The sequence below is a fragment of the Leptosomus discolor genome, chromosome 9, assembly GCF_034619465.1.
Source record: "Leptosomus discolor isolate bLepDis1 chromosome 9, bLepDis1.hap2, whole genome shotgun sequence".
Lineage (NCBI taxonomy): Eukaryota > Metazoa > Chordata > Aves > Leptosomiformes > Leptosomidae > Leptosomus > Leptosomus discolor.
In genome coordinates, this window is record NC_141399.1 from 5,511,832 (window position 1) to 5,522,529 (window position 10,698).

At 41.4% G+C, this 10,698-nt stretch overlaps 1 protein-coding gene across 10 annotated transcripts in view; it reads left to right on the forward strand.

Moving 5' to 3' along the window:
• FOXP1 (forkhead box P1) overlaps positions 1 to 6,670 on the forward strand; it is a 164,291-nt gene extending 157,621 nt beyond the window's left edge. For 9 of the 10 annotated variants that reach the window (XM_086469968.1, XM_086469964.1, XM_086469961.1 and 6 more), the window contains 2 exons: positions 435 to 601; positions 6,471 to 6,670. In XM_086469968.1, the coding sequence (XP_086326094.1) occupies positions 435 to 601; positions 6,471 to 6,615 (312 nt within the window). In that variant the 3' untranslated portion in view covers positions 6,616 to 6,670. Of the gene's footprint in view, positions 1 to 432; positions 602 to 6,470 lie in introns of all 10 variants that reach the window. The other variant, XM_086469963.1, reaches the window with a different exon arrangement.
• Positions 6,671 to 10,698: the final 4,028 nt, after the last annotated feature.

The window sequence follows — 10,698 nt, forward strand, 5'->3', positions numbered from 1 at the left end:
TTTGCTGTGGTAGGAAGGAGTTATCAGCTGAGCCGCTTCGGATTTTTTTTTTTCCCCCCTCAGTTCATTGTAAAGAAAACCCAAACCCAGCCCTAAGCCCCAAAAAAGCCCAAAGCCCCAAACATAATTTTGCAAAATGAAAATAGGAAAAGGACATTGTGTTTTTTCCAGGGGGTGTAATTCTAAATAGGGAATGGAAAGCTCAGTCCTGTCACAAGCCAGTTCAGCAATGAATGCTTAAACCCAGATGTAAGTGATGTTAAATTTCCCTTGGTGGAATCGGGGTAATACCTGTCAGAAAGCACAGTATTTTAAAAAAAGTGTAATGGCAAATAATGTAAATGTGGAGAATGTTTTGGAATAAATGAGCATGTTGTACGATGTATAAGAACATGAGTCATGACTCTTCATGTATTTGTTTGTGTCCTTGGCAGGCTTCAATGGCTGAGAACAGTATACCTCTATACACTACTGCTTCCATGGGAAATCCCACTCTGGGCAATTTAGCCAACGCGATGAGGGAAGAGCTTAATGGTGCAATGGAGCATACGAACAGTAACGGGAGTGACAGTAGTCCAGGACGTTCCCCTATGCAAGCAATGTAAGTGTGGCAGAGGCGCGCGCCTGGCTCGAGGCCTTGTCTCACTGTCTGGTGAAGTGCGGCTCTGGAGACCTTCGTGGTTGGTCCCTGAGGTTCATGGATGGAGCAGCAAGAGTAGACATCTCCATCTGGGGACATGCTTAGGTTGAGAACATAAAAGGGCAGTTTACCAGTTTCCACATAAACCACATCAGCTCAATCCAGTCTGACTAGCATGCAGATTTATCAAATTGTTAACTTGCTCACAATTCTCTTGCTTAAACCTTGCAAGACCTCATAGGCAACTGCGTTTCTTGGAGGAAAAAAATGTGATTTCTTTTCCTTTCGGTCCACGCGACAGGCACGGCCGGTGGGGCAGAGCTGGGAGCTGGGCTTGTTTGGCGGGTCTGAAAAAAACCCACTCAATGCACAACGGTCTTGCTAAGCATTAACGATGGCACACGTGAAGGTCTGCGTGATTTATAGATTTCTTTTAAAATATCAAAAGGAAAATTAATAGGAGCTTTATAGCAACAGACGGCGGTATAACGAGGCGTGCGTGTATAACCCCGTGAAGTCACGGGGGATCGATCGCCGTCCCTGCCCCACGCGAACGGCACCCGGGCGGCGAGCTGGCGCGGGACGGGGTACGGCAGGAAGGGTGTGATGCCCCGATGGGTGTGTTCGGTATTTATGGGGTGACAGAGTGAGTTTGCGAAGCTGTAAACTCCCCCCTCCCCTCAGACGACATCCCGGGCAGTCGGCGGCTGGCGAGGAAGCCGGAGTCGGTGAGTTCTGCAGTTCTCCAGGAACTCTGCGGAGCGGTTGGCTACCTGCTGCCGTCCTTCCCCCTGTTCCTTACAGCAGGCTGGGAAATTACTGGCTGGCTTGCCACGGCTCACATTACGCATTAAAAAGGGAACTAATTTGTAGTCTTCCTACTTCAAAGTAATTTGAATAAGGGATTTACAAAAGTAAGTCTAAATCAAAAAGTAGAAAAACATTAACCTAATACCGTGATAGTAATTAGTTGTGAAACTAATTAGCATTTAATGGCAAAAAAGTTTCCCACCTGCATAATGTGTTGTCAGAGGGGAGGGGGCACGAAGGAATCTGAGGCTTTGGATACTTTGATATTGCAGCATTTTAAATCAGTGCACAAAGTGCTTTGAAAAAAAGAATCTTTAAAGATGGCAACATTCATTTTTAATTAATAATTAATTTAAACATTGTCTTTTACCATTTACTTCAAAACACTCAAATAATGTGTTTAGCTTTTCCAGTGATTGTTTGTGCAGTATTAATTATCTCTCCCAAACTAGCGTTGCATGACACACTTTCCGTCTCAAACGGATTCATCTTGAGGCGGTTTTAGTCACTACTCGTTATCCTCTGCCCGTGACCACGCAGGGCCGGCGTGAAGGAGGAGTGGAGGGACGTGGCTTTTCTCCAGAAACAAGACTTCTCCCAGGGGTTTCTCTTGGCCTAACAGACAGGGATGAACGTTTATGATGTTACGTTAATCCAAGTAATTATTTTTTTGCAAGTTCAAGGCTAGTGTAGTTCACGCACTTCTCATTTCACCTAAGGTTTCGTTGTCTTTGAAGAGACTGCGAGGAGGGAAAAATAACCGAGTTGAAACAGGCTAGGACACCTTCCAGAACTGTGCATAGCCGTGGCCTTTGTTGCACTTAATAATCATCTCTTAGCACATTGATACCAAGGTGAGGGGCACCGAACAAATACTGGAGAGAGAGGAGGTCAGGGGGAGGGATGCCTCATTTTCATTATTCACCAGAAAATCCAATTTTCTGTTGTAATATGGAAATGATTGTTTCCTGAGTGTTTTCATTTTCTCAGAATTGATAATATGTGTGTTCTCTGCTGAATATTTCTTTTTGCTTAAGTAAAATGTGGCCGGGTGATGTTCCAATACCAGCCTCTGAGCTTCCCCATTCAAATGGTGTTTCTAAGTAGTTTGAAGGGATCTAAAGCCAGAACACCGTTCACGCATCGCGGGGTTTACCCCGTTCACTAAGCAAAATCGTGAGTCAACAGCAAATTTCCAGGTGCTGTGCAACCTCCTGTTTTCCGTAAGCCCGCTTTGTTAATGACATTTTCAGGTTTTTTCTCAGGACAGATTTCCTTGTCATAATGCAAATTATTTTTTAAACAATTTCAGTATATTAGAATAAATCAAGCTTTAAACTTTATTGTAAGGTTTAAAGGACCTTGTTAACATGACAGCTAAGAAGTCTAACACTTTAGCTGAAGTCTTATTAATGCTTATTCGTTTCCTTTTTATGACACATTGAACCACGGCTCGGGGTTTTTTTTTTTTTCCTTCTCTCTCCCTCCTTTTGAAACACTAGAAAGTAGTCGCATAATTACAGCTTGGGGACATAACACTTTCATCCTGATATGCTCCAAAGGTAGCCACAAAGCAAACTACTCCATGCTGTGTGCACCACCAGAACTCAGTGGCTTTAAACAACAGTCAGCTTTATTAAAAACTCCTCTGTTCCCAGAGTGGACAAACAAAAGAATTACTCAGATGTGAAAAGAAGGGGAATCTGTGTTCAGCAAGGTTATTTATTGTTAACCCCTTCTGGAGTCTTAGGCGTCTACTTAAAAGGAATGTGCTGAAATTCTGCTACTATAAAAACAGAAATGGGAAACCCTTTCTTTTTCTTCCTTACCCTCTCCCCTCCCCGTCCCTGGCTTTTTTTCTTTCCCTTTTTGCCTAGCCAAGCATTTACCTTTTCTGTACTTCAAGAGACTGAATTCTTTAGTCTTTAAAGGAAGTTTTACTTCCCCGATTTGGGGTTTTGGTGAGGTGGTAAATAGAGATTCAAACTTACTTGAGAGGTATGAAAGTCTCCCTTTGCCTTTGAGCTTATTTAAGCTTATTTAAGCTTATTTATTTCAGTTGCTCTCTGATGTTTGAGCAAAATCACGCATTCAGTAAGGTTTCCTCCTCACTTTGCCGTTACAACTGACCGAGTACACAAGGAGTTGAATTGTTTGTGTTGTTGTTTTCCGTGCAGATTTCTCCCCGGGGGGTTGCGTTACCCAGATGACCCTCCTAATTTGGGGGATGGAGTTTTTGCCAAGCTCGCTGTCTGATGCTTGTGCAACACGTGAGCTGCTGGAGGGGGCTGGCCTGGCTGTGCCTCCCCAGGGCTTTGTGGCCCTCTCCGGCTTTGTGTCGCTCAGGGTCGAGCAGCCCTTTTCGTAACTTGGCACTTGCTTTGCCTTTGGCTCCTGAAGTTTTGGGGTTTTGACTTCTGGGAACCACACCAAACCTCAGAGAGAAACTTGCTTAAAACCACCTGGTTTCACCTGCTTTCATAACAAAACCAGAAGGGGGGCAGAGTTTGCTTTGGAAAGGTTTGGGGACCTTTGGAGGAGCTTTCACAGCATGTCGGGTGGTTGGGAGCCCAGCAGGTACCTGTCTTAGGTGTTCACTTCTGTCCTCTGGCCAAGCAGGAGGTGGTGCAGGGATGTGGTGGGACGCTGGACGTGCCACCTGCGCAGCCTTGGGAGGAAGGTTTGGAGCCACCTCTGCTGCACGCGATGTGCGTTCTCCTCTCTCCTTTGGAAATTTCCCATCTGCGTTTTCCAAAATAATACTTCTTTAATTTAAAACAAACAAACAAGCAAGCCCGGTGGCAGCATGAAAACCAGAAGGCCAACAAGCAAGACTTTTAAATTAAAACGGGAGTAAAAAAGATCGTTGCTGTGAAGGCCAAGTAGCACACACTCTATCGGTCTCTATGTGTAGCTTCTCTTTACCCCTTTTTCTTCTGTTTTTCTTTTCATGTTTTCTCCCAAGTGAGGGGCCCCACAGCGTATTCATAATGGAAGTTTTTCTAGTTGCAAATAATCAGCGTGGTTTCACGTTCTCTAGGGCCACGCCGGGACGGTTAGCACACGCACATCTCTGAGACGATGATCTGCTCGAGAGGCTTTTTATATGCTTACGCTAATTCTTAATCTCTGGTATTTGAATTCTTCTCCTCCCAGTCCTTTTTTTTTACCCCTCCTTTTTCAGTAATTAGGTCAAAATTGTATGAGCAATGTCTCTCTCCTTGCGATTTTTGCAAAAATTACTCGACGTGCAGAGGGAACCCCTTTGCTCCAAGGGATGCGTTGATAGGGTAGGGGTTAGTGAATTTGAAGGGAAGAGGTGTGTGTACGTGGATACTGCATCACTTCTCTGCACCGTTCCTTTGTTGGATGGGTTGGAAGGTGCAGTTAAATCTTAAGTATTGATCTAGCACTTCAGAACTCAAGAAGCTGAAATATGCAGCAACTTGAAAGGCATTCACAGCTCACCTTAGAAATGTCTGTAGTCAGCAAGTTAGATGCTTCCTAAACTGATCCAGGCTGAAGCCAAAATAAATAGTAGGGTGCGGTACAGCCGTGTGCCCCGTACAGGGGTACAGCTGGTTCACCCGGCTCGCTCGAAGTAGGCAAGGTTACCTTGGCTTGTACGTGGATACCCACTACGTTTTCCCTGTTCAGTGATTTATTCTTGCTGTCCGTCAGCGCGACAGACTACAAGCAATATTGTCATTCCTGTCCACAGAAAACATAAAATGCAGCTACTTTAAATCATTCATTTTAAAGCAAAGCTGTGCGAGGAGAGACAAAGTTCTTAACAGTGAAGGTTTGCGCTTCAGATGGTGTTTTCACGTCGTGTATGTGAAAGGGTTAAATCATCCCGCATGGAGAAAAAAACAAGACTCTAGGAGGTGGCTATCAACTCAATGAGAGACAGAGTGGGACTTGAACTCATTAACACTTTATTTTAAGGGATTGCCTACAACATCAATTATTTAGGAAGCAAACAGGGTCTCCATTGCTGTGTCGCATTATTAATACTTGGTAATGTCAATAAAATCCTACTTTCCTATAAAGTCCCACCAATAAGACACTATTGACTCACATGGCTGTTTTACATTTCAAAAGCTGCCGAACGAAAAAAAAAAAAAAAAAAGGGGGGGGTAATTTGTATTTGTATAGGATTTGTTGTAAATATGATTTACGAACAACATTTTTCAATTGTTATCATACCCGCTTGGAATGACCAAGCCCCGTTCCCCTGCGGGTTATTCATGTGCTGTGCCATAATGAGAAATTTGGCAGATCTCATCTCTTTAGTACATACTTGTGCCCACCATGAGCTGGGGATCATGTTCTGCCTTGTTTACAGCTGACAGTGTTATTATTCTCGTTAGGACTGTGCTTTCTTATCATATTGTTGTGTTGAGCGAGCCTTTTCCTCTCTGTTTGTGTTTCCTGGCAGGGCTTTTCTTCCCTTATTGACAGTTTGTAAAAATATGCATTAATTTGGAGTTTAAAGCATGTATCATGGTGTCTCTTTGCTGTGTTTGCTTGAAGTTGATTAATGATAGAACCTCACTTGGGGTCGTCCTCTGGAGAGTTGTCTCACAGGTTCTGCATGTTAACGAGAGACGCCGCACACACAGCGAGCGATGATTAGCCCAGCCTCCGCCGGCTCGGCGGGCTGACAAACTGCTGCTTTGCTGTTCGGATGCTTATTCCGCTTATTTATCCAAAGATTGTATTAATCAACTTAATATGTCAGCTGAGAGCGTTTTCTCTTGATCCCGAGACGGAAACCCTATCGAGGTGCTCCTCCCAGAGTGTTTTCCCGGGGAAGCTGAGTGCTGCCTGCCTGGCGTAGCGTTCGCTTGGCCAGCGCAGAAGTTGAGGGTCTTCTCCTGGGTGACCTGGAGCTCTTGGAACACCAAGTCTGAACCCCCTTAAGCAGCCTCGCCTTTCTCCCCAAACCACCCGAGCTGTCAGAACCGGTTTTTAATGAGCAACTTGCTGATTGACCGTGTTTTCGTTTTTTTTCCAGGCACCCCGTGCATGTCAAAGAAGAACCGTTAGATCCAGATGAAAATGAAGGCCCGCTATCCTTAGTGACAACAGCCAACCACAGTCCAGATTTTGATCATGACAGAGATTATGAAGATGAACCTGTAAATGAGGACATAGAATGAGTATGTCTGACATCGTTATCCTGAGAATGAAGATGGGAAGAACACGTCAAACTTAGCTGTGAAATCTCTCCATTATTGTACAGTCTGGAGGATTCTCAGTCCACTTTGACAACTATGAAATATGTTAACTCTTAGTGCCATCAAGTATCCCATTTGGGAGTATTTTTGATTTTTCTACTTTTTGTTGAAAAAAGGAATTTGTACTCTGTGCATTGGATGGACTTGTTTGGTACTTGGGATTTTCCTCTCTTACAGTCAACATCAGTGTTGTAAATTTGCTAAACTGATTCACTTGCATTTAGCAGCCAGCTGTGGACTGCAGGTCCTGCCAATTTTGGACACTTGAGGACATCAAACTGAGCATGTACACCTGAACTGCAGATCAAGTCTTTGCCCAGATTTTAAGGATTCCAATGGACAACATATTTGCACAGTACTGCATGTTGATTATCACTGCCTTTACTCCATTTTTTTTTTTTTTTTGGTTTTTGGTTGGTTTCTTTTTTTTTTTTTCGCTTCCATTTGGGATGGGGAAGGCCTGTGTGTGCACGTGTGTGGATATGTGTGTGTGCGTGTGAGCGTGTATATCGGGGAGGGGTTAAAAGAAAAAATTATCCCAAACTTTTTAATGTATTGCTTTTATTCCCCCGCCCCACTTCTCCTCTACCATTTTAAGTTCTGACCTCAGGCCTCATCTGGGCCCAGGGCCTCGCAGAGGCTTCAACGTTTTCTGTACTTTGTGATGAATGTTAATAGGTGTTTTTATTATACGAAGCTGAATGTCATTGAATTGTTTGTAGTTTTTTCTGTCATTCATTCCAGTTTCCTTCAGATGCCACCATGTTTTCTTTAGCTATGGAAAACATTCCATTTCGGTGTCTTCTTTTTTTTGTTGTTGTTTTTTTGAAAAGGTCCCAAATGCTGCACTATACATGTGGAAGGGTTGTCCAACGGAGAGAGAGAGGAACGAAGTACTGCAAGAATGAGAATGAATGACAGATGAACATAGAAACACTGTAGGAAGCAACACAGATTCATTCCACAAAGCAGTATTTTTAATATTTGTTTGTTTGTTTGTTTGGGTTTTTTCTTTCGATTTTATTTTCTTGGCAGCAACGGTGAATATTAGCAAATGCCAGAAAATGGAACGGCACAAAGAGATATATGCAGCACCAACAGAGTTCACTTTTGCTAGAGGATGAATTAAGTACAGTGGCAGGTTCTCGGTTGTTTAACACGAGTTTTAATGGGTCAACGAATCTTTCTGGAATATCTAAGATTACCGAGATGGGCACCTATACGTTTATGATTACAATTATTTTTTATTTTTTTTTTTCTTTTTGCATTTGCATTTGCAAATAGTGGTTGGAAAGATGACTTCATTAAATTGTTATTGTACGTGGTGGTGTTTCACGGTTAAACATCAGTTCAGGATTGCTTGGTGGCATTAATCTGTTTGAATACAAATTAGATTTCAGATTGAACTTGTGACGGCAGTTAATAAGGCCGGAGCCCCGCTAATGCTAAAGTGTTCATTTTCAACTGTGCAAATCCAGTACTGCAGTTAAGATTGTTATGCAATGTTACACCAGCCAGTATGGGAACCTCGCCGTAGGAGACGGGAGATCTAGGAGAGAATTCGCGCCGGGGCTTGTTAGGCAAAGCTGGCAAGGCTCCTCGAAGCAACCACGACATACAGAATTTGTTGCGATAGGTCAGTAAACCTCAGTCACCAGACACCTAAACGTGTTCATACTGCAACCACTTTTCCGTCACTCATTTATTTATGTAGGACTGTAGCTTTTTTATTATTTCAAAAAGCCTTTCAGAGCTTAATTTATATTCTTCTTTGTACCTTTTTTTTTTTTTTCCTAAAATTACCAAAGATATTACACAAAGGTAAATTATGTTCTCTGTTATATGCTTTATCTTATGAAGCCAAATATCCTCTTATTGTTGATCAAAGGAGGTTGAAGAATTTAGAGGGAAATGACAAGATGTGGGCTATTGCTAACCTGAGAGGGAAACTGCTCCTTTATTCTAGAAAATTTAGAAGGCCAAGTAGATGTCTGAACCAAAGTTGTTACGTTTTATTTGCAATTCTTTACAGTGACCAAAATGAAAGTCTGTAAAGAGGAATTGAGGAGAGCTTTTGAGGCTAAAACTAGGAATCAGTGTTACTGGTGGAGCTAAGAGAAGGGAGCTGGAGAAAGCAAAGACACGGTTATTTCGCAGAAAATTAGAGTATCAGATAAAGGAGACAGTTTAATAAAATACAGAAGAGAACAGAAAAGCTCCCACAATTTAACTGGACCACATAATGGTATTTCTAGAATTAAAAGAAAAAAAACAAAAACTTTTGGTCTTTGGTTCTGCAGATGGTGTGCCACTTCTGTTTCGGGACTCTGCTAGGATGACTGCTTTAATTTGGGTTGATCTTGGCACATTTGCTCAGTTTTGTTTAGTTTTTGGTCAGCGTTTTTCGTAAGGAAATAACACTCCTGTCCACTCATAAGCTTTGGTACAAGAAATTTTATTGGCAGTTACTTTTACAAAAATCAGCTCTGCTTTCTGTTTCGAAAGACAAAAAAAAAAGAGAAAAGAAAAGAAAAAAAGGGCAGTCTGTGGTCATTTGAAACATTTTTTTTTTTTTTTTTTTCGTTTAAATTCTATCCAGGCAGCTTCGTGACGTGCCGGCGGTAGCCAGATAGGGATCATGAGAATTGAGCCCTGTGCTTCTGAACTGAGTGGTTTGCTGGTTAGTTCGGTATTCAGAAGGGGATAAAAATCTGGTAGATTAGTTCATTCTCAGCATGTGTAGCTAGACATGAGTAAAGATAACAGCATGAGAAACTGTTAGTACGCATACCTCAGTCCAAACTGTTAGGGAATGAGTAAATAAAAAATACATTTCACTCAGTTGCACTTAGTTGTATGTCTTGCATGCTTAGTCTAAAGACTGTAGCAAAAATAAAAAAAATAAAAAAAGAGAAAAAGAAATAAAAAATTAGAGTTTAACATATCTGGCAGGTGTCGCAGCCTTGCAGAAGAACCAACTGAAAATCTCAGGCTTTACATCAAGCAAACTTCACTATGATTTTTACAATTCTGATTCTGTATCCCTTTGGATATACAGTTGCTTCTTTAGGGAGGGGTTTATTATGTTGTACATATATATCCCACTGTGTCTGTGTGAGCCTTTGTCTTTTGGGGGGAGGGTGGGGAGGGAGGAAAAGGTGGAAAGGTCCTTTTTTTAGATATCGTTCCTCAAAAGGAATAAATGCAGACCTGTTTGTCAAAACACCTTTTGCTTTTTGTGCAACTGCTTTATATTAACTATACTAAAAAAATAGCTTTGAAAAAAAAAAAACTACTGTATGTAATGGAATTGCAGAATACGCTGCACATGTATTTTATTTAGTTATCCTTGCTTTAAGAATATTGGATGACATTTGCTGACATGTGGGAGAAAATCCCTGACTTTTTTTTTTTCAGCTTTTAAATTGTAACATAGTTGACAGATTTTTTTTTTTTTTTTTTTCCTCCTGTTATCATTGATCGAAGCATTTTTGTACAGTTTTTGTGTTTAAGCTGGTTTTTTTGATACTTTCCCACCCCTTCTGTTATCTTACCACTGCCTTTTCTGGCTGTCTTAAAAAAGTTCATATATTTGAAAGGAAAAAAAAAAAAAAGTCGTTTTAAAAAAAAAAAAAAAATGTTTTTCTCCTGCTGCAGTAAATATTTTGCATGATGAATTCCAGGGTCACACTTTCAAAGTTTATCAGTGAAGTAGTGATTAATAATGGGGAGTGTCAAACTATTGAACTTTTGTATAAAAAAAAAAAAAAAACTTTACAAGGTGCCAAGATGTAAAGACAATTTGTTACATGTTTTTTTTCTCAAAGAAAAGCGTACATTATGAAAGTAGTACCATGTATCAGGTAAATCGCTGTCAGGAATGAGAGTCAAAGCCTTCCTTGTCCACAAAAAAAAAAAAAAGTTTGTAAATGTAAAACCTGTTAGGTTTCTGCATTCAACTAGAGGTGAAACGAAAAATCAAGGCTTATGTAGAATAAGTGACCA